General features: G+C 41.1%; 1 protein-coding gene across 2 annotated transcripts in view; it reads right to left on the minus strand.

The window, feature by feature from the left end:
* Positions 1 to 630: 630 nt before the first annotated feature.
* The window catches only part of IL1R2 (interleukin 1 receptor type 2), a 43,275-nt gene continuing 19,013 nt past the window's right edge, over positions 631 to 24,892 (minus strand). For both annotated transcript variants that reach the window (XM_023733913.1, XM_012555768.2), the window contains exons 3-9: positions 23,669 to 23,933; positions 18,512 to 18,692; positions 14,657 to 14,831; positions 12,379 to 12,441; positions 5,063 to 5,198; positions 2,866 to 3,008; positions 631 to 938 (exon numbers count right to left, since the gene is read on the minus strand). In XM_023733913.1, coding sequence (XP_023589681.1) covers positions 790 to 938; positions 2,866 to 3,008; positions 5,063 to 5,198; positions 12,379 to 12,441; positions 14,657 to 14,831; positions 18,512 to 18,692; positions 23,669 to 23,933 — 1,112 coding nt within the window. In that variant the 3' untranslated portion in view covers positions 631 to 789. The remainder of the gene's footprint in view (positions 939 to 2,865; positions 3,009 to 5,062; positions 5,199 to 12,378; positions 12,442 to 14,656; positions 14,832 to 18,511; positions 18,693 to 23,668; positions 23,934 to 24,892) is intronic.

Here is a 24,892-nt window from a genome sequence, read left to right on the forward strand (position 1 = left end):
TCCACTCTATTTTAATTGTTCTTTTTTAGATGACTGTTTCCAAAAAATTCACCAATTCTTGCTGATTTTTCTTCTTTAGCATTTCCAAATCATCCTTTCCAGTCCCAAAATTGAAGTCCTATTTTTTAAATAATTTGTTTTATTTTGTCATTGTTGTTGTTGCTGAGAACATACACAGCAAAACATTCACCAATTCAACAGTTTCTACTTTTACAATTCAGTGACATTGATTACATTCTTCAAGTTGCACAACCATTCTCACCCTCCTTTTCCGAGTTGTTCCTCTCCCATTAGCATAAACACACTGCCCCCTAAGCTTTCTATCTAGTCTTTCAGTTGCTGTTGTCAGTTTGATCCCATATAGATAGATTTTAAAAGAGCATAATGCTCAAACTCCGTCTTCTATCTTTGTATCTACGACACCTCCCATAAAGCCTTGCCAAAATAGATTTTTAATACATTTTTGTAGAAAAAATAAATGAATGAGTTCAAAACTCATTTAGATATTTTCAACTCTTACTAAATCCTAAATAGGTCACAAATGGTAGAACTACTCACCCCCATCCATACAAACTCACATGCACACCCTCTACACACACTCCACTCATTCAGTTTCAGATACAAGGTACATAGTACTTCAGTGCTTTATTACAAGTCCACTATAAACACAGTGGCTTTGTTAACAGTTGAGAAATGAACAGAGTTCCTCCAAAAGGAAGAACCATTTCCATAGAAAAGGACATGGTTTGTACTTGAGTTATTCTCTTTCCTCTATTTTGTTGGATGGGATTAAAAATCTTCATGGTCGGTCTTTACCGTGGTCAGACTATATCCTTTTTCAGGTCTGTGTTTACACCATCTGTACATGTAGATTCCTCCCAAAACCAAGAAGACCAGCGAGAGGGGAGCCAGCGCAATCCCCCAGGAGAAGGTGGAGGCTGTGGGGAGAACAGAGTCACATCAGGGGGACAGTCTCTCACCGCCATATTGGAAAGTGAGGGCAGGTTTACAGGGAGAAAGGAATGGGAGTTTGTTAGTTTTTCCTGACATATGTGGGTTGATTTTCAGAAACTATGATCAGAGATATTTGAGGATGGTGTCTGTGGCATTAGAGAAACAAGCAGGAAAGGACAAAATCCACTAGAAAGAAAGAATGCGGAGGAGGAAGGCAAGCCTCAAGGGTCTAACCCTGTTCCCCCAGTTGGAAAGTGGACATTTAGGATGTCATGTGTTTAGGCTTCCATCAGCCAACTGTGACATGGTCATGGTACGGTTTCCCTGTTCCAGTGAGCCTGGGTGTCATGAGGATTAAACAAAGCAACAAAGGAAAAGAAAACTAGCTTTGAATAGAGGAGCTCTAGGCGCCAGGCATGTGATTGTTTAGATCTTGCTATTTTGTACTGTATTCCTTGATATCATTGTGTTACAAAAATATAGAAGGAAACTGAGAGGGAAAGTAAAGAACATGGACTTTATTGGTGATGAGGCCTGAATTAGACATTTTTTAAATATTATTTGCCATAGTCTGTTTAGGCCTCCAGGAACCAACACAATCTTTGCTCAATTTCCCAGATGATTTTTATACCTTAAAATCCCAAGGGAGTGGTGGCGGGGGGAAGAATAAGTGAAGCTGTAATTTCTGAGCAGCCATTGGATGCACATTGCAGTCCTGGTGAAGGTGCTCTCTGGGATCAGTCATGGCCAGGCCAGCTAATGACAGGCTCCCAGTGTCATCACCAGACAAACCACAGTGCTCCCTTGTGTGCTGGTCTGAATCCCAGCAGTTGGATTCTGCTTTTGTTGGATCTTCCAAGGTCAGTCTGAGCAGCCCTCACATTTTCTCACCAAGAGTGTCATGTGAAGTTCTGAAACACCATCTTTGGTGTATCTGTCCTAGGTGTCAATGGTTGTCAAGCTTTAATATGACAGGAAGCTTGCTAAGTTGCCTTTGGCCAAACCCCAGGAGAGTTTGACTCAGTAATCTGGGATAAGCCAGGGATCTGTATTGTTAATTTAGTGGCTCAGGTAGCCTGATGTTGGTGGTCCACAGATCGTATTTGGAGAAAGGTTGTATTGGATTGTCATTCTCTGCCCCAAGGCTTGACCAAATCATCAGGTTTTCAATGTAAAGAATGTCTGCACAACATGGAGTTGTGCAGCAATTTGACTTTATGTGATGGAAGCAGATTGCCTGGAGGCCTAAGTGAGATTCCAGCTGGGATCACTTTGGCTTGTCTGTTGTCAATTGATCTGCCTGTCGACAGAGACTAAATTAATTGGTTTCCCTGTCCTGCTCAATACTTAAACATTCAGACAAATAAATTTGGTCAAAAATGATAATTTGAGTTTTTCTTTTCTTCTTTTTTTAAGGTCCTTTAATGGTCATTGAGTGAGTTGGCTGTAGACCACTGTGTTATTTCCTGTTGATGAAGGACTTCTACTCGAAAGCTGCCCTGAACCCTGGGTGTCTCCCAATCCCCCACTCTTGGAAGTCGATGATTCTGAACTTCAGGATGAAGAATGCTTCTTCCACCTCTAGAGGCCGTGTGAGGACAGCTGATCCTGGTGGTCCAGGTCAGAACCCATTGTGGGCACAAGGGTGTATAAAACTTTATCACATTGTAATTTTATCTTTATTTTCCAAAAATCAGCTTGCTAGTAAATTTTTTATTTGAGTAAAATCTTCCAGGTCCAGCCTCCACCCTTCCATAAAAATATTCAAGAATCAGAGATTTTCTTTCTGTGCTCTACTACAGGAAATGCAAAGGACTTTCCAAGCAATCATTTGGAGAACTAGTAGCTTTGCCAATCATCCCTAGAACATTAGACATGTCATTTTTCACTTCAGTGTCCCCAAATACTTACCTTCTTTGACTGTGGTACGTAGTGTCTGCAAACTCATTCTATTAGTGACAATGCATTTAAAGTCTGTTTTCAAATCCTCCTTTATGACTGGATCGAAAACCAATGGCACTTCGATGTAGTTCTCATTATTTTCTGAATATTCCCTGAGTGAGAAAACATTTACTTAAACATGATGTATCCAATGCAAGCTTGTCTTATAACTTAGACATCCAAATATTCTCAGTTAGAAGTATCCTTTGACAAGAAGAACTAGACGGTGCCTGGCTACCACTACAGACTGTTCTGACCTGGGCCACAGTAGATGGACCCTGATCGAACAGTTGGAAAATGCGGAACAGAACTCAAATTCTTAAAACATCCAGACTTACTGGACTAGCTGAGACTAGAAGTCTCCGCGAGACTACCACCCTGAGATACTCTTCAAACTTTGAACCAGAACTATCCCCTGAGGTCGTCTTTTAGTGAAATAACAGATTGACACACAAAATAAAGGATATTATCCGTGAGTTCGGGGCTTCATTAGAAAAACGATCTACATGAGACCAAAAGGTCAACAATTACTCTAAAGTAAAGATGAGAAGATGGGAAACTAGAGCACTGGAAATGAAACAACCAGAACACAATTAAAGAGAATGTTGACACATTGTGAAAAAATACACCTATTGTCACTGAACAATTTGTATAGAAATTGTCAAATGGGAACCTGATTTTCTGTGTAAACTTTCACCAAGAACATGATAAAATATTATTATTAAAAGAAGAAGAAGCAGCAGCATCCTTTGTGCTTAAATCTATTTCAAGATGCATCAAGTTGGGAGCAAATACTAGCATATTTGTTACTTCCTGGGAGAATTTTTAAACCTATCCTGAAGGCAAGAGTGTCATAGAAGATGCTGATTACTGTAGTAGGAGATGTGTTACAGTAAGAACTTAGAGTAACCAGTTTTGTTTGGATAATGGAAAATCCATTTTTTAAGACCTTTGACAAACAGCCAAATAAGAACCAGTAGTGGGAATAGAAATGTCTAGTTTTGGGAAACCTTCTGCGTGGCCAATAAGACATTTGCATATTTAAGAGTAGGGAGTTTCCAGAACTCCAGTCCCTCAACAATCCCCTTCCCCTCTCCATTACTGACTTGTTCTGGAAACTCAGCTTTTGATAGGAGGTCTGCAGACAGACCAGGGGAACGGCTCCAGTCAGTATAACTGACTTTCATGGTGTTATAAAAATCTGAAGACTTGCACACACTTCTCTTCTAGCTATAAGTATGAATTAAAAACATTCTTGTTGTAGATCCACTGAGGTATTTGTGTTTTATCTATGGGGAAAAAAAATATGATCCCTTAAGTAAAGGGAAAGTATGAGTAAGCTGATAGGGGCATGTGAGTTGTGGCCAAGTCTTTCTTTTCACAATAAAGACTTGCAAGCAAACAATTATGCTAACCACACATAATTTCTATCCAATACACTGCATCTAGAAAGACTTTTTAAAAAAATAATGGCTGGCAGCAAAAGTATATGTTAGTTCAAAGTACTAAAACTGTAATTAAAAAATTACTTAATATTTGGAATGTTTAATGTCTCCCTTTCTCATACCCAAATGGTTCCCGCTCATGAGATCCGATTGTTCTAGTTTCAGAGTGAGAAAACATTTTCTAGAAATGAATGATTATGAGAATAGTTTTTATCCTTTAACACAACCTTCCTTAGAGTCTGAGGCCCCCACAGTTCCCTGTGAAGCAGAGGAGGCAGTGTAGATACTGTGGCTATGTCCCCGAGTCTTTTCAAGGATTTCTGAAAATTTCTGAGGCTCAGGTTGCAGTGTAGGGGATGGAAATGTATTAATTTCAAAATGCAAAAAGTAAAGTACAAAAATCAAGTGCTAAATGTTTAATTACACTCTTAGAAAATGCAGCATCAATATCAACCAGTTAACTGTAACTCACCTCTTCTATGGTAGTATATAACATGGGATTCATAAGAACAATTGATGATTCTTAGCAAAACTCAGTTTTTTAGATTCTAGAAATCCATAACTGTAGAACCCAAAACATTATGTTTGATGCAATATGTGTGTCATATTTATAAGTTTGACATGGCTTTGTCTTCAAAAGGAAGAGTGAGGTCTTCAGAGGTCATACAAGATTTCTGTCCAGAAGAGTCTTCTAAGATGACAAAGAAGAGGAGCCCACTTACTTTTCCAGCCCCTCAGTCACTCGGCCTCCTGGGTAGGCACTGTCTATGATAGTGTCATTGGCCGTCCACCACACAGTGGAGGTTGATTTTATGCCGACTCCCAGGAACACCTTACATGGGATTGTCAGTCTTGACCCTGTATACAGCAAGGCACATGCATAAACAGTCAAACTCAGCACAGAAAAGGAGCTCCTTATGTCCACCAGCAAACCTGAGCTGTGGACTCCTCCTCCTCCTGTCAGATATCCCTCACCAGTCAATTCTTTTCTTACGAGGAAATGTAGTTTCCTCAAATGATCCCAGCCACACAGAGGTTTAATATTTATCAAGTGCCCTCCAGTTCTGTCAACTGGTCTGATGGCAGATAAAAACCTGGGGACATGTGAAGTGAAATGACATCCTGAAGGACACTTGTCTCATGCAGGACATTCTGAATTCAAGGGCTGACTTCTTCCAGAGTTTACTCCATTTACCTCAAAAATCCAAATTAACATCTAGATTCTTTCTTTCTTACCACTGCTGGTCTCAGTGCTAAATTTTCCCCTGGGTTCCACAAAAAAAATAAATAAATAAAAATAGAGGAACTCTCCCTTTCCAGATGGCTCTCATTTAAGATTAACCCTTTAAAAAGCCACTGTATCATAACTGAATGGTGCCCTGTTCAGTTGTGCAATACTATGAGACTGGATCCACTGCTCCAATCACTATAAGTGATTTTTCTTTCTAAGTCACCAAAGGAAAGGAGGGGGAAAAAAAGTGGAAATCCTTCCCACTCTTTTCTTTCTCATACCTCTCCCTGTGAAATGGTTTTTAATGAACCTGACCCCTCTTCAGACTCAGAATGTCAGGTCTTTTCCTTTGTTCAACACACTTCAAGCCTCAAACACTTCCCTCAGGTAAAAGCAATCCATTAAATCAGAGATTGTGTGACTGTAATGTGTACTTCAGTTTACTGAAAGCAAACAAGTGAAAGAATTCTAGGCAGATGGCAGTGTGAGCAGATCTAGGTTCTGACCCTCCAACATATACGCCAAGAAGTACAGCATGACATCTGTGCTCGACCCTGAGGCACTCCAAATCAGTGAGCAGAGGACAGCAGCAGGGAGCTGCAGACGGACATGAGTCATGAGTCAATGACAAGTTTCATATGATAGGAACATGGCTTCTCCCACTCTCCCTGTCCCCACCCCTTCCAGCTCTGAGTGGACCTTCAGCTGCTGTGAACTCTGGAAGTAGTGCCTGCAGTGGAGTTTGCTCCTCCAGCCAACACAATGGCTGCCTGTGCACAGCGAAAGACCCAGAGCTCAGGCTTTGAAATTAACAAGACAGATCTCCCTGGGAATCCATTTGGGTGAGCTCACCCCTACCCTTCCCAGTGGGGTGGAAAGCCTGATTGTGCTTGCCTAGATCTCCATTTCTGAGAGAAGTGAGCCTTCACTAAATGGGGAAGGGAGCCTCATGTAAGAAAGGAGGGCATCACACAGCCCCACCAAACCCCATTCCATGTGGGCTTTTTACTGAAAACGTGGTCACAGAAATGCAGCCCACACAGAACAGGAGAGGGAGTGATAACCAAAGAAAGAAGACTGCACACGTGGTAGAAAGAATGATTAGTATGTGATCTCTGTTCTGTTTAGCCATGCCCCTGGTGGACATATTTATTAGTGTATGTTCTCTGTTCTGTCTGGGAGACACTGAAAGTCAGACACCACAATCTGATCTTTTCAACTCCTAGTTAAAACAGTGAGTGAAAGGGAGCTACCACACAGAGGGGGTAGAGACGGTAAGCAAGTTCTGAAGGCTCTGCCAACTAAGAGTTTCTCACAAGAAGAACTGCTGTTAAAAATACCAAACACTAGGGAGAATTGAGAAAGTTAACACCCTGTAAAATTCTAATGTCCTGGTTTCAAAAAAGAAACAAATAAAAATAACAATACATACCAAAAACAAGAAAAGAAAATGATGGCTTATCCAAATGAACAAGACAAAGAGAAAGAAATCCTATGGCAACCCAAATCACAAACAGGTTAGAAGAATATAACAATATTAAGTAAGCTCAGAGAACTAAATGAAAACACAAAGAACTAAGGAAATCAGAAAAATGATCCATGAACAAAATGAGAATAAAAAAATACAGAAAGAGACTATAAAAAGAAACCAAACAGAGACACTGAAACAGAAAGAGACAAAAACTGAAATGAGAAACACATCAGAAAGATTCAACAACAGAATCAATCAAGCAGAAGAAAGAATGAGTTCCCTAGAGGATAAGGTAGTCAAAATTGTGGAGGCTGAAGAGCAGTAAGGAAGGAGTCTCAAGATGGCTGAGCACAGTTTAATGGAATTATGGAGCAACACGAAGCAAACTAACATACACATCATGGAAATTCCAGAAAGAGACAAGAGAGAAAGGGACAAAAAGAATATTTAAAGAAATAATGGCAGACAATTTTCCAAATCTGGCCAAGGACTCAAGCCTACAAATCCAAGAAGCTCAATAAACTCCAGTAAGATAAACCCAAAGAGATCCACACCAAGACATATTATAACAAAGTTCTCAAATACTAAAGACAAAGAGACAATCCTAAAAGCAGGGAGAGAGAAACTAACAGTCACATATAAGTTTCCAAATAAGATTAAGAGATGACTTCTTAGACTCCTCGAAGGCTATAAAGTAATGGAATAACATATTTAAACTGCAGAAAGAAAATAACTGTCAACCAAGAATACTATGAATATTATACCCAGCAAAACTGTCCTTCAAGAATGAGGGCAAAATCAAGACATTCCAAGAAAAACAAAAGCTGAGACAGTTTATATCCACCACACCAGACCTACAAAAAATGTAAAAAGGAGTCCTTCAGATGGACACTAGAAAGTAAGTTGAAGCCATGTGCAGAAAGATCTACATTAAACGTAATTACAAGGGTAAGTTTTAAGATACTTTTGCTTAATAATTCTAATTGTTACGTCCTTCATGCTTTATAATGACAAAGCATACAAAATAAGTATAAATTTATGTTATAGGGCACATGATGTATAAAGACATAATTGGTGATAACAAAATAATCAAGGGAGTGGGGATGGGAGGAATGGTATCGGCATAGAGTTTTAGTATATTACTGAAGTTATCCTGGTATCAGTGTAATCCAGGTTGTTATGAATGCATGATGTTAAATGTAATATTCATGGTAACCACAAAGAAAATATCTTAAAAATACATACAAAAGGAAGGAGGAGGGAATCAAAATGGCTTACTACAAAAAAAACAACAAAACACAAAAATTGGCAATATTAAAGAAAATAAAGAATAAAGAAAGTACAAGACACACAAATAAACAAATTGAAAAAAGTAAGACCTTCCTTACTGATTATTACAATGAATGTAAAGGGACTAAATGCTCCCATTAAAAGGTACAGAGTGGCAGAATGGATTTAAGAAAACATGATTCAACTGTGTGCTATCTACACGAGACGTATCTTACACCCAAGGACACAGATAAGTTGAAAGTGGAAGGATGGAAAAAATATTCCATGCAAATAATAACAAAAGAGAGCTGAGTAGCAATTTTAATATCAGATAAAAATAGACTTTAAATCAAAATCTGTTAGAAGACATAAAGAAAGGCATTATATAATGATAAAGGGGTAAAATCATCAAGAAGATATAACAATTATAAATATATATACATCTAACATCAGAGCCCCTAAATACATAAAGTAAATCCTGGTAGAATTGAAGGGGGAAATATTTCTACAATAATAGTGGGAGACTTCAGTACACCACTTTCAATAATAGAACATCTAGAAAGAAGATTAATAAAGAAACAGATGACCTGAATAACACTATAAACCAGCTAGACTTAAAAGAAGCCCTGGTGGCGCAATGGTTAAGAGCTCAGCTGCTAACCCAAAGGTCAGCTGTTCAAACTCAACATCCACTCCATGGGAGAAAGGACCTGGCTATCTGCTCCCATAAAGATTGTTGTTGCTGTTAAGAGCCATGGAGTTGGTTCTGACTCATAGTGACCCTGTCTACAACAGAATGAAACACTGCTCGGTCCTGCACCATCCTCACAATTGTTGTTATGCTTGAGCCCATTGTTGCAGCCACTGTATCAGTCCATCTCATTGAGGGTCTTCCTCATTTCTGCTGGCCTTCTACTTTACCAAGCACGACATCCTTCTCCTGGGACTAGTCCCTCCTCGTAACGTGTCCAAAGTATGTGAGATGAAGTCTTGCCATCCTTGTTTCTAAGGAGCATTCTGGCTGTACTTCTTCTGAGACAGATTTGTTCATTCTTCTGGCGTTCCACAGTATATTCAATATTTTTTGCCAACACCATAATTCAAAAGCATCAATTCTTCTTCGATCTTCCTTACTGATTGTCCAGCTTACACATGCATATGAGGCAATTGAAAATACCATGGTTTGGGTCAGGTGCACCTTAGTCCTCAAAGTGACGTCTTTGCTTTTTAACACTTGAAAGAGGTCTTTTGCAGCAGATTTACCCAATGCAATAAGTCATTTGATTTCTTGACTGTTGCTTCTATGGATGTTGATTGTGGGTCCAAGTAAAATGAAATCCTTGACAACTTCATCTTTTCTCCATTTATCATAATGTTGCTTATTGGTCCAATTGTGAGGATTTTTTGTTTGTTTTTATAGTGAAGTGGAATCCATACTGAAGGCTGTAGTCTTTGATCTTCATCAGTAAGTTCTTCAAGTTCTCTTCACTTTCAACAACCAAGGTTGTGTCATCTGCATACCACAGGTTGTTCACGAGTCTTCCTCCAATCCTGATGCCAAGTTCTTCTTCATGTAGTCCACCTTCTCAGATTATTTGCTCAGCGTACAGATTGAATAAGTATGGTGAAAGGATACAACCCTGACACACACTTTTCCTGATTTTAAACCCTGTAGTATCCCCTTGTTCCATTTGAACTACTACCTCTTGGCCTATGTACAGGTTCCACATGAACACAAGTGTTCTGGAATTGTTGTTTCTTAGTTATCTTGTGCTGCTATAACAGAAATACCACAAGTGAATGGCTTTAACAAAGAGAAATGTATTCTCTCACAGTTTAGGATGCTAGAAGTCTAAATTCAGGTCATCATCTCTAGGACAAATCTTTCCTCTCTGGGGGAAGGTCCTCGTCATCAGTCTTCCCTTGGGTCCAGTTTCTCAGGGCAGGGACCCCAGGTCCAAAGGATGCACTCCACTTCCAGCGCTTTTTCCTCGATGGTAATAAGAGCCTACTCCTCTCTGCTGGATCCTCTATTTTATGTCTCAAAAGACATGGACTCAAAATACAACTTAATCCTGTAGACTGAGCCCTGTGCCATTAACATAGCTGCCTCTAATCCTGCCTCATTAACATCATAGAGGTTAGAATTTATAACATATAGGATAACCAAATCAGATCACAAAAGGGATGACAATCACACAATACTGGGAATCATGGCCTAGCCAAGTTGTTGCACATTTTAGGGGGGCCACAATTCAATCCATAACACCGTTCCTTGTAATGTTATCCAGAATTTGTTATGATCCACACAGTTGAATGCCTTTGCATAGTCAATAAAACACAGGTAAATATCTTTCTGGTATTCTCTGCTTTCAGTCAAGATCCATCTGACATCAGCAATGATATCCCTCCTTCCATACCTTCTTTATATTAAAATTTTGAGTTAAATATGTACAGTGGTTCATAATAACAAATGCACTCACTACTTTGTGATGCTCATGAAAACACTGCGAGGTTTGGAAGTGTTTCTTAAGGGTTTAATATGCATTGAAAGGTAAAGTATATGCTACATGCTAAGATAAACATTTGACTAACTGACGCTAAATAAGAATCATATGTACCTGTTCCGACTTACCTACAAATTCGACTTAAAGACAGACTTAGGGAGGGGACCATGGTCTCAGGGGACATCTAGCTCAATTGGCATAATATCGTCTATGAAGAAAATGTTCTACATCCGACTGTGGTGAGTAGTGACTGGGGTCTTAAAAGCCTTCAAGCGGCCATCTAAGATAAATCTACTGGTACCATCCTGGCTGGAGAAAAGGAGAATGAAGAAGACCAAAGATACAAGGGAAAGATTAGTCCAAAGGACTAACGGACCACAACTACCACAACCTCTACCAGACTGAGCCCAGAACAACCAGATGGTGCCCAGTTACCACCACCCACGGCTCTGGCAGAGATTATAATACAGTGTCCCGGAAAGAGCAGGAGAAAAATGTAGAACAAAATTCAAATTCACACACACACACAAAAAGATCCCGCTGGCTGATCTGACAGACACTGGAGAAATCCCAAGAGTATGGCCCCCGGACACCCTTTTAACTGGGTTACTGAAGTCACTCCTGAAGTTCACCCTTCAGCCAAAGATTAGACAGGTCTATAGGGTCAACAATAGCACATGCGGGACATGCTTCATACTTCAATCATGTATATGACACTAATGGGCACACCAGCCCAAAAGCAAAGCCGAGAAAGCAAGAAGGACAGGAAAACTGGACGAATGGAAACAGGGAACCTGGGGTGGAGAAGGGAGAGTGTTGACATATCGCAGGGTTGGCAACCAGTGTCACAAAACAATTTGTGTATTAATTCGTCTTTAATGAGAAACTAATTTGCTCTGTAAACTTTCACCTAAATCACAATAAAAAAATTTTAAAAAAAGATTCAGGAACGGATCTCGTTCCTAACCCAGGGATTGTCTGTATACCAAAGGTGCTAACTACATGAAGGAACTATGAGGTAAAGGAATCATGAGGTGAAATAATTGCTCCTAAAATGTTCAGTTTTTTACATTTAGATACTTTTATGTAGGGCTTTTAAAAAAAATTGTCTAGTTTTTATTGAAAAATTTAAAATGCACATAAAAAACATTCAAATGTCACCGAAGTACATTCATTGAATTTAGTTTCCTTCCCACTTCAAACTCCCAGTTCTCCTTTCCAAAAGCAATCCCAGCTAATGGTTTCCTTATTCTTCCGGAAAGAGTCTGTATATACAGAAGCATGTAAGTATACACTCTACTTTTCTTGCATGTAGGGCTTTTCTTGAAGCAAAGTGTGCCTGTCTTAAAACAGTGCCATGTCCAACAACATGTGACAAAGAGAATGTTCCCTTGCATTTGATATTTCCACTTTACACATTGGGTTTCAAGGGCCTCCACTCAGACACAACGCACACCAAGGAGGCAGTTAGCAGAGACAAGGCCCCCCGAGACCCACAAGCTTTGTGGTTTCAGTCACCCACACAGGCCATGTAGGTCACACAGTCCTTGCAGGCCTTACCCAGCGAAGCTAGTATGGTCTGGTGGGGAGACACAATCACCGGAATTGGCTCTTCTTCTTTTTCTGAGAAAGATGGAAGGAAAAGGGACTCGATTAGAAAAGCCCTGATTTCAAGGTGATGTTCAAGTTCCATTGTTGAGCTTATTAGTTACCCTGACAGTGTGGCCAGTCATTGCGAGAACCGGCCTTTGGCAAAGGTCTTTGAGCATCTCTGGCCAATGCCCTTCCCAGCAGAGAAATTACAGGAAGGCCACAAATAAACACATGGTCCCCCGACAGACATTCTTTGCTCAGTGATAAGCAATTAACCATCCCCTCCCAGGCTTCCTGAGTGCATTCATAATAGCAACATTCACAATATCCACAGGATAGGTTTTACCCAAAGGTCGACTTGCCCTAAAATATCCTCCCACTCCCAGATGCCTGCTGGAGATTTCCTTCTAGAAAAAAAAAAGGCACAGGGCCTCAAAAACCACCAGTTTGTAAAGCTAACTCCACACTGGATGATAAATACAGTAACCAAAAAAAAAAAAACAAACCCATTGCTGTCGAGTTGATTCCGACTCATAGCGACCCTATAGGACAGAGTAGAACTGCCCCCATAGGGTTTCCAAGGAGTGGTTGATGGATTTGAATTGCTGACCTCTTGGTTAGCAGCCAAGCGCTTAACCACTGTGCCACCAGAGCGCCAATAAATATAGTATTGACCACTTATGTCTTTGTTAATCAATTACAGAAACTCTTTTAGGAGGTAGAGGTGGATCTCCAAGGGATTAGAACCCAGATCCCCAGGAGGCAGGGCTCCCAGCAGCTTGAAGAAACCGGGACCTTGAAATGGAGCAAAAAAGAAGGCTTGGGGTGAGTAAAAGGCTGTCCATCTCCATAACTCCTCATCTCCTCACTTCTTCCACTAAAGAGCATTGTGAAACCCTAACATGAGTAAACGTTAAGCAAATGACAGTGTAACCAAGAAGCACATAGCTTCTTGCCCTTGACCAGAAACCTCGGTCACTTTGCAGCCATCCCCAGCCAAAAGGAACAGCTCACGGTTTTCCTGGGAGACAAGGAGCCTCAAGGACTAGAGACATGAGTGGCTCTCAAGCCTGGGCTTGCACCAGAATCTCCTGGAAGGTTTGTTAAAAACAGATTGCCGCCCCCTCTCCCCTTCTCCCCATCCCAGAGTTAATGACTCAGTAGGTCTGGGATAAAGCCCAAGATTTTGCAAGTCTGACAAGGCAGCTGGCCGTTTGAGAGCCGCTGAAATGCATCATCTCTGCAACACAGGATAATATGTAAGTTGGCTGCCCCCTACTGTTGCTGTGCAGTATCGAACTAACAGGATAATTATGGGGCGTTCAAGGTAGAGGAAGTCTTAGGCACTGCCCTGTAGGGGGCGCAGGGAGTTGATATGAATGAATCCCCACAGGACAGTAAAGTGAAAGTACCTAGAGACTTCAGTTCACAGAAGGCATGATTTTCCTGGATTGTCTGTGAGAAAAAGCTTAGACTTTTCCCCTCATAAACCAGTTATTAAACCTTAGCAATGTGTTTTCAAGGCTCTCTGAAATCCCCTTAAAAGACTCCAATTGTGTTAGGTATTCACGCTCAAGAATATGTTTAATCAAGAAATGCAGCACACTTTTCCAGGCAGAGTCCGAGGCTGAAACACTTTTATGCCCCTTGCACCTAGCTCAACGCCTGGCAGGTAGGAGATACAGAGTAAATGCTGAACAGGCTTTAAAATGCTATCCAACCCTGTTCACAACATTGCTTTCAAGTATCAGTCATTTAAACCAACGAGAGCTCTCACTATGCTATCCTGATATCAAAGACAGGTCTTAGGGAAGACAGAGAGGGTGATTTCCACTGGATTTGCCAATGCACAGCCTCTGACTGGAAAGTCAGATAAAATCCTAGCATCCTAGAATTATACACGAAGTTATGACAACTGTGTTCTGGTCCTTTAGGTGTGCACCTTCCAGATGGGGCTTTCCAAAGGGGACTTTCATTCCCTTTAGTGATGTGTTTTATTATCCGACTTGGAACCCTATCACAACTCCCAAGGAACTCTCCTTTCCTCGTAACAACACCCAGCCAGCTTCCTACCTTTCAGAGGGTCACACAGATGTCTTATTAGCCTGAAGCTTTTGGAGCGTTGACTGTTTTCCTTTGCCCTCCATATCAAAGACATTCAGGGAACTCTGTGTGAACCTTGATTGTTCTTTGCATGTTTGTTATTGAACCACGATGGAAAGCTACGTTGACGGCAAGTACTTACGGTTAACTCGCACTTTAATGTTCCGTGTGATGTTGTATCGCGTGCCATTGTGGGAAAATGGCAGCCCACAGCTGTAGTAGCCTGCATCCTCTACAGACACGTTGTATATGAATAAGCGAGTGGTTCCCCTCAAACTTAGAAACTTTCTATTGTCTTGATCCAGAAGAACAGAATCCTTAAAGAAAAATGTTGTTTTTAAGTTATACTAAAAAAAAAGTTGTTTTTAAGTTATACCATATATCAGTTTGGAAACTCTGGTGGCATAGTGGTTAAGAGCTATCGCTGCTAACCAAGTGTTCGGCAGTTCGAATCCACCAGGTGCTCCTTGGAAACCTTATGGGGCAGTTCTACTCTGTCCTATAGGGTCTTTATGAGTCAGAGTAGACTCAACGGCAACAGGTTTGGGTGGGGTTTTTTTTTTTTTTTTTTTTTTTTTTTGATATATCTATGCATATCTCAAAAGCTGTGGATAATAGCATTATTGTGACCAACCAATATTGAATTTGCAACCCAAGAATTGCCCTGGTGTTTACTTTGCAAAGTTGTACTTTGGGCATACTTCTAACTACATTTTTAGAAAAGGGAAATTTATTAGCATATAGAACAAATAGAATCACTGGATTAGTTTAAATAGCACAATGGATGAGAAAGATGACCTCTTCTTGGACAAAATAGGCCACTTAAAACTCAATATGTTTATGGCCTAACAGCTGCCTATAGGCCTCAGGAAACGTCCATGGAAGGGAAGTACTATGTAGTCACAGGGACTTGGATGACAATGTTCAGAAGAGACGACATTGCAGTAAAATTATTTTTAAATCATTTTCATTTTAGGAGTCAGTAGAGATAGAGAAAAAATTATAGGAAAAACGAAATGGGGGAAATGAGGCTACTTTTTTCCAATGGCCGAAGGGTATTGTGGGTTTCCTGAAGTACAGAACCCTCAAGAGCATGGCTTCCGATAAATTCTAAAAAGCCAAATAAGGTTTGATAAGACATCCTAATGAGCACAAAATGTTCTCAGGAACATTTCTTTCAAAACCACGATGATTGAAAGCTTGCATTAGTCAAGTATAACCTGAGTCATTTCATAATCTTACTCTAAATGGCAACACAGACATCATCGGAGCAATCTGTTAGCAACATGACTCATAAAGTCTGACTTTACAATATATGTGATTAAAAGCAAAAAAATTTCATTGTTTCTAACAGGCATGGTCAAATATAAAAAAAGCCAAACTGGTCCCAGCATGGAAGTTATTCTAAGGCCACAAGCCACCAGGATTAGCCTGTGTAGCAGCTGTGTGTGGAGCTCGACTGCCTGGGGTAGAGTTTTGGCTTCACCATCTACCAGCTGGGTGACCTTGTACAAGTATCTTACACCTGTGTCTCCGTTTCCTCATCTACCAAATGGAGATATTAACACTTCCTACTTCTTTGAGTTATGTGTCAGAGAGTTCAGAACAGCCTTGTACACAGTACTTGCTGAATAAAGATTAGCATTATTATGAAGGAGCAAACATTATTAAGCGCCATTGTGACCTCCTTGACCCTCCATATTTATTGAGATCCTCTACCATGGAGGTCTTCATAGGGGCTTGATGTACATTATTTCATTAAATCATCAAAACGATCAGCAAACTCATCGTCATCTAGTCCATTTGGACTCATGGTGACCCTGTGTATTAGAGAGCACAACTGACCTATATGGTTTTCTTGGTTGTAATCTCCACAAAAGCAAGTCACCCGGCCTTTCTTCTGTGGAGCCGCCGGGTGAGTTTGAACTGTCATCCTTTAGGTTAGCAGTTGATCACAAAGCACTTGCACCACAGACAGTGGGAATTATTAGTGGCCATTTTAGAGAGGAAACAGGCTGGAGAGGTGAAGTAACTGGCCCAAAGCTGCACAACACGTAAATGATGGAGCAGGGTTTCAAAGCCAGGTGGGTGAAAGCCTACACTTGTCCTCATTAGGATCATCCTAATCCAAGAACAGACGCATTGTACAGCTGGGCCAGCTAACTCATAGGAGCTGGCTACTTTACCTTTATAAAATTATTCAAAAGTTTCCAATGTTAAACTGATATATATATCTGTAGTTACAATACTAGTCATCTGGTTAAATTACTATTGACTAAAGGATTAAAAAACAAAACAGAACATTGCTGTTGAGTCGATTCTGACTCATAGTCACCCTACAGGACAGAGTAGAACTGCCCCACAGGGTTTCCAAGGAGCACCTGCTGGATTCGAACTGCCGACCTTTTGGTTAGCAGCCATAGCTCTTATCAATGATTAAAGAAATAACTTTATTTTTCAGTTTTAATCTACAGTCTATATCAAGGGTCAGCAAACTTTCTCTAAGGGGTCAGACAGTAAATCAGGCTTTGCAGGTCCTACGGTCTCTATCACAGCTTCTGAAATCTGCTGTTGTTCTGTGAAAGCAGCCAAGGATGCTAGGAAAATGAAGGAGCATAGCCGTGTTTCAGTAAAACTTTACTGATGGACACTGAAGTTTGAATGTTATATAGTTTTTACATGTCATAAAACATTATTCTTATTTTAAAATTTTTTAGCCATTTAAAAATATAAAAGCTATCCTTAGCTTAAGGATCGTGCAAAAACCGGTGGGAGGCTCAGTGTTGCCCACAGGCTGACTGCTGACTTCTGGTCAGTGTAAATAATATCTGATGTTCTCATCAGAAGCCACTAAAAAACCCTATAGTATTTATTCAGCCAGGTGAGGGACTAAATTGTGTTTATATTTACTCCTTTAAACCAAAGGTTAATTACCATATGCTTTAAAAATAACAACAACAACCAAAAAAAAAGAAAACCCACCAAACCCGTTGCCATCGATTCTGACTCATGGTGTGATCCCATAGGAGAAAGTAGAACTGCCCAGGGGGTTTCCAAGGAGCAGCTGGTGGATTTGAACTGCCGACCTTTTGGTTAGCAGGCGAGGCCTTAACCACTGTGCCACCAAGGCTCTGCTTTGAAATATATATATATATATACCCTTTAAATAGGGCTTAGGAAACAGCCAGGGAAGAACGCTATTATGTAGTCATAGTGATTTGGACGACAAATCACTGTTCTCTTCAGGAGAGATAACGTTGCAATGACTACTTTTAAATCATTTTAATTTTAGGAGTCAACATAGAGAAAAATTTATTTCTTTAAATTTCAGGTTGATTCCAACTCACGGCGACCCACGTGTGCAGAGTAGAACTGCTCCAGAAGGTTTTCAATGCTGTGACCTTTCAGAAGCAGATTGTCAGGCTGTCTTCTGAGGTGCCTCTGGATAGGTTTGAACTGCCAACCTTTCAGTAGTAGTGGAGCGCTTAAACGTTCGCACCACCCGGGGACTCCATTATGTGTACAAAGTTGTTATATGAACTAACAGTTTTTTCTTAAATTTTTATAGACAAAGGGCAGAGGAAAAACCTATTTCTTTCAGCTGTCATTTACTGTGGATTCATTTTATATTCTCTCCTCTCAAATCGAAATTCTAACCCAAGCCACATAAGGGCTAATAGAATATACTAATCATGGCTCTTTTTTAATTTAGTGCTTTTTAACAGCCAGAAATACGAAAGGAAATGTGTTATCTTCTGAAATAGGTATTTTATACTTTCCTATGGCTTGTAGAGGGTCGGCAAAAGAGAGGAAGACCCTCAACGAGATGGATTGACACAGTGCAATAATGGGCTCAAGCATAACAACGATTGTGAGGATGGCACAAGACCGGGCAGTGTTTCTTTCTGTTGTACACGGGGTCGCTATGAGTCGACACCTAACAACAGCATGGCTAGCAAAACACATTTTAACAAAGTGGCAATTTATAAAGATGTACCTTGTACCATTGAACATTCAAGCCAGTTTTGTTACGGGTGAATTCACTCAGCTCAGGGCAAGATAATAACCCCAGGGTTGACAGGGTTACAATTTGCAGGTAAGAGGTGAACGGCAGAGAAGCTTCTGTATTCTCAAGAACGCTGAGCTCAATAGACATTTCATCACAGTAGGAGGCATTTCTGATTAAAAAAAGAAACGTAATAGATAGCAAGACAAAATAAAAATAAATGAAATTAAGAATAATTTCCCCAACTCCATTAAATTCTACATTCTGCGTTTTCTTGACTCACTTTGCGATACTTCTGTCTCTGCTCCATTTGAATTCTTGGAGGACAAAAAAACCCAACATTATAATTGCTGCGTAGAAACAGTGATGTATTCTGCATTTTTCCCAAAGGACTTCCCACCAGCCTGATTTCATGGCCATCTAGGACCACTAAGAAATTCCCCAGTCTTCTCTGATGGGGCCTAAACCTCTCTGGTTCTGGGATTCCGGAAGTCCAGCCCCAACGTATGCCCAATGCCTGGCTCAGGGAAGTATATCCAAGGGGAGAGACTGTTTTGTAAGAGCCACACTTTCCATATAAAGAAAATTGCCTTTACAGCTCCTGGGAATCATTCATCAACTGAAGTCTAATTGCAGAAAGCTGTAGAAAACTTAGTGTAAGTTCTGCCAAAGATTTTGCAGTACTGCTTGGAGGAAATGAACTTGGTAAGCTTGTTGTCGTTTTCGTTGTTGAGCTGGGCTAACCATAATCTCAATATCATAATTCTATAAAGACCTCAAAACTAGAAAAAGGGGCAGAGTCAAAACCAGCCTGGAAACACACAGGGAAGTGGGGGAAAGAGGGAAGATAATAATAAAAAATATTTTAAGGAAGAAAAACATGAAAATATAATTATCACAGCTAAGTTCCTACTCAAGGAAGATGTGTATTAAATACAGGAGAGAGAAAAAATAGGAGAAAAAATTGCAAAATAGAATACAATTTATATCCAAAGAGGCAACAAAACGTGGGGCAAAAAAATGAAACAGAAATGATTGGTAAGAGCTTACTATCCAAAAGTAAAAATACTTCACTCAAATATATAAGGCCATTCAATTCCTGCACTGTATCCCATACCTGGTTTAAAACAAAAAAAAGATGAACATATATTTTATGTGCAGAGAAATGCATCAAGTTAACTATCACCTTGAAAAATGCACAATCTCATTGCAAGGTGAAGAAATGCAAAGACAAGTCTAAGAACAGTGCACACCTGAAAAACAGCAATCCCAGCAGCTGGCTCAGAGTGTACACGTGTGTGCCAGGCCCTGTGCTTAGTGCTTTCTAGACATTATCTCATGGATTCTCCTACACAATGAGGTAGGAAGTATTGTTCTGTCATTTTCAGTGAGGACAATGAGGTGTGCAGAAGTTAAGTAATTGCCTAAGGCTGTATAGCTAGTAGGAGGTTGAGATGAAGTTGGAAGCCTAGTAGGACTCCAGGAAAATCCATGAAATAAGGCATTATCGCTGGAAACCCAGCTGATTACACACATCAAGAGTCACAAGCCTGTTCACATAATTGATCTAGTAATTCCTTTTGGGCAAGACACTCCATGAAAATAACTCAGAAAAAGGATGAGTCAGGAGGGTAAAGTGATGGTCAGCCACAGCCCCATGTAGTGTGGCAGCCCATGACCAAAGTGTGATTGTCATTAGTGCTGTCCACCCAGTGTTTCCAGTTGTCCACCTTTCTGAGTGCACAGTGGGATTCCACGTGATGGCCCCGCTGCGGGTGGGCACAGTTATATGACTCTTTGTGTTCAATGAGTTGTCCGTGTGTCACTTCTATACCAAAGCTTTAGCGGCCACGAGAAACCCTCCAGATCCCATTTCCTTCTGGTGCAGTGACTAACAACATTTGAGATCATGACTGTTCCTTCAGCCTGGGTCCCTGAGAGCCTGCTGACCCATCATGGACATTAGCACGTGTGAAGAGTAAGCCTTTGTTGTTTAAAGCCATCGAGATTTAGAGGATGTTTATTATAGCAGCATAACCTTGCCTACCCTGCCTGAAGAAAGGACATGTGGGTAACTGACACAGGTTCTAGACCACAAAATCGTAACAGTCACAGGAAATGGACAATGTCATTCCCTACAACTGTAAACACCAAAGAGCTTTACGGTAACTTCTGGTGATTCTCCCTCTACTAGAGCCCCAAGCTTAGAGTGGGAAGAGGGTCTGAGAGGTCATCCAGGTGAACGCTCTTGCATGCTAGAAAGTTCAGAACACATTGGGATTTCTACTCCCTCTTTAAACTCAGACCTCTTTTTTCTACAAGAATAAAAAAAAAAAAGAGTGTTAAGTATAATTTTCTTAATTAAGTATAAAAATGAACTTTAAGACAAACATGATCCAGCTCAAGCCTCCCTGACCTTTGCATATTTATCCCTTCATTGGTCTGTAAGTTCTGCCTTTGGGGACGCAGAGGGCATTCCCAGGGTATACTGACCCCCCTATCATGACACTCTCTTTGCCAGACGCATCCCATGCTGTGATTTCAGGTAACCCTCCCAACAAGCCTCTTTACAGGGGGCACAACTGAGGCCCATAAAGATCAAGCAATGAGGCCAAGGTCCCACCCCATAGAAAGGGGGAGGGCAAAGACTCCAACCTATGTCTTTCTGATCCAAATTCTGTCTTTTTTTCCCTACTGCACTCCTAAGTTTTCCTAGCAGCGTTCCTTGGAGAAAATTTAAATTTTTACATTGAAAAGGAAAGAAGAACCTTGCATTTCTAGCTGTTTCTCTGTAGGTGGAAATAGGAGATTGCTTGCCTGCTTCCTAGGGAGGGCTCATTGACGGGACTGAACATGTCCCTAAGTTGCTCATAGTGGGGACTAGCCATATAGAATAGTAGAAAGGGTGTGTGCCAAGGTTTGTATGATTTGAAAAAATTCTCAAAGTCACACACAACACAACCTGCCTAGGACTGGGGTGACGTTGTCTGAAATTCTGCCATTAGCCAGTAATTCCCTTGTGATAAGAACGTCACTTTCTTTGGTTCTCTTTTTAAATGTAAATATTCCTGGGCACAGTCTCTGTTTACATCAAATAAGTTGGTGAAATATGGAGGGACTCTACAGCTGGCTGGTGGAAGGAACAAGAAGAGGCTTGAAGAGGATAGAGCCCACATCTATGGAGAGAAGGCCAGGAATGCTATTTCATAATCAGAGCAAGGGTCTGCCCCAATCCGTTCAGAACTAAGACCAAAAAAAAGAAAAAAGAAAAAATAGCAGTTATCCTTGAGTCGATTTTGACTCAAGGGGACCCCATGTGTGTCCGAGTCGAACTGTGCTCCCTAGAATTTTCAGTGGCTGCTTTTTTGGACGCAGATCACCAGGTCTTTCTTCCAAGGCCCCTCTGGGTGGGCTTAAACTACCAACCTTTCAGTTAGCAGCTAAAGCACATTAACCATTTCACCACCCAGGAACTCTACAGGGAAATTGTAAAATGGCCAACACTAGGCCTATGTCTCTCTCATTCAACAGGCAGCAGGACTAAGTGTCAGGAGATACAAGTCCCAGTTCCAGTTTCCGCTCCACCACCAACCACCTGGGGGATCTTTATAAGTAATTTAACTTCTCTGGAGCTTGGTTCCCTCATCCGTACACCACACAGTTAGATTAATTCATTCCTAAAGTCTCATCCAGGTCTAAAATTCTATTCATATATTTCTTGTGTCTGTCATTTGGATTCAGCAGTGGACAAAGTAGCCAAAGTTCCTTGTCTCATGGAGTTTACGTTCTAATGAGGTTGACGAATGTTAAACACATGAGCATACACACACACACACAAGAGCTATGAAGATTAAAAGCAGAGATTATGAATTGAATTGTATTCCCCAAAAAAAGATGCATTGAAGTCCTATCCCCATACCTGTGTACGCGACCTTGTTTTGAAACAGGGTATGAAAGATGTTAAGATTAGTTTTGTTTCACAAATTAAAAATGACCTTTTGCTTTTACCTGCAAAAAAAAAAAAAAAATCAGCTAAATTAAGAGTAGGGAGGGTCCTAATCCCTTCTGAGTGGTGTCTTTATAAAACAGGAGAACAGACACAGACAGACAGAGAAGAGCCCGCCACGTGAAGATGCATCTACAAGACAAGGAACAACAAGGAATGCCTGAGGTTACCAGAAACTGGAAGAAACAAAGAAGGACCTTCCCCTAGAATGGGCAGAAAGAGCATGATCCTGCCAGCTCCCTGATCTTGTACTCCTAGCCTCTGAAAGTCTGAGACAATACATTTCTGTTGTTTAAAGCTAACAACTTTGTGGTATTTTGTCACAGCAGGGTATTTTGTTACAGAGTGGCATGAGTACTTGTCTTAGTCATCTCGTGCTGCTATAACAGAAATACCACAAGTGGATGGCTTTAACAAACAGAAACTTAATCTCTCACAGTCTAGGAGACTAGACGTCCGAATTCAGGGTGTCAGCTCCAGGGGAAGGCTTTCTCTCTGTCGGCTCTGTGGGAAGCTTCCTTGTTATCAATCTTCCCTTGGTCTAGGAGCTTCTCCTCACAGGACCTCCAGGTCCAAAGGACACACTCTGCTCCCGGTGCTGCTTTCTTGGTAGTATGAGGTCCCCCTGTCTCTCTGCTTGCTTCTTTCTTTTATATCTCAAAAGAGATTGACTTAAGACACAACTTAATCTTGTAGATTGAGTCCTGCCTCATTAACATAACTACCTCTAACCCTGCCTCACTGACATCATAGAAGTAGGATTTACAACACATAGGAAAATCACATCAGATGGCAAAATGGTGGACAATCACACAATACTGGAAATTATGGCCTAGCCAAGTTGACGGATATTTTGGGGGACACAATTCAATCCGTGACAGTGCTGTTTTAGATAAAGTGGCTAGGGAAGTCCTTTCCAAACAGGTGATGTTTGAGCAAAAACTTAAATGAAGAGGAGGGGACCCGAGACAACATCTGGGGAGGGTCCACGGCACTCAGGTATTTCATGGACAGCGAGGTGGACACAATTTGGATTCTCACCTGTACATTGAATTTTGAAATTCAGGTCATCTCTAGAGGACTGAGCAAGAGTCCATTCTTCGAGGGAGCCCACCCCCTACCTACACCCCAGAGGGGCTTACCTGACAGTGCAGACATAGGCGCCAGAATCCCTCTGCAAGGCTGGCAAAATCCACAGGGCCCCGTCCTGGACCCATAGTCGCTTCTCTTCTTCTCCTGGGACCATCCTACCAGAGTCGTTTTTATGCCAGGTCGTGTTGAAGTGGGAGCTGGCCGAGGTCTGCAACCAAGACCGTGCCTGGGGACACCTCAGGACCACTGGCTCTCCTTCCACCCGGTAATACTTTTTGAAATGCTTGCCACGGAATTGGCAGTTCCTTGCAGCCACTGAAGAACAGGGAGACCGCAATCAGGCTTTTGGTCCCAAAACAAAACCAAACCCTTTGCTGCCAATGGATTCTGACTCATAGCAACCCCATGTGTTACAGTGTGGAACTGCTCCATAGGGTTTTCTTGGTTGTAATCTTTATGGAAGCAGATCACCAGGCCTTCTTCCAAAGAGCCTCCAGGTGGGTTCAAACCACCAGCCTTTAGGTTAGTCCAAACCCACTGCCATCAAGTCGATTCGAACTCATAATGACCCCATAGGGCTTCCAAGGCTGCAAATCTCTATGGAAGTAGACTCTCACATCTTTCTCCGGCAGAGCTGGTGGTGGTTTCGAACCACTGAACTTTTGGTCAGCAGTCGATCACTTTAACCACTGCACCATAGTAGTCAAGTGTAAATTGTTTGTGCCATCCAGAGACTGATGTTTTTCCCAAACCTGTCCAAATCACAAAATCTCCTGAACCTGCAGACCTGGGCTTGTTCTGTCAGGGGAACATCAGGCACAGTGAGGACCTGCACCCTGAGGCCCATTAACCACCCTGTTATATATGACTTCAATTTTTCAAATAATAAGCTTAGGGCTGCTATCAATTTCGATTTACATTTTGAAGGAAAATTTAAATCAGGTTCACACAGTAAGAAAAAAATTATTTAAAAATCTGGCCCTATTTTTCATTTTTTGACCCCTTGTCACTAAAAGTAGATCCGAGCTCAGACAGAAGAAGAGGTTGGTCATGACAGGATGTGTGGTTAAAATCCAAAGGCACATTTTAGGGGCTCCCGCTAGTGCACCTCTTCCTCTGGCTCACTCCTCTGATGGGGTGACCACTCCCACAGCTCTTGTGGTGCTGAGGAGAGGTGGGTGAAGAGAAGCACTGGTCATTGATCAGGCACAACTACCCGTACTTTGATTTTCTGAGAACTAGATAAACAATTGCCTTCCACAGAGAAGCCACAG

Source organism: Trichechus manatus, unplaced genomic scaffold (assembly GCF_000243295.1).
Source record: "Trichechus manatus latirostris isolate Lorelei unplaced genomic scaffold, TriManLat1.0 scaffold00004, whole genome shotgun sequence".
Taxonomy (NCBI): Eukaryota; Metazoa; Chordata; class Mammalia; order Sirenia; family Trichechidae; genus Trichechus; species Trichechus manatus.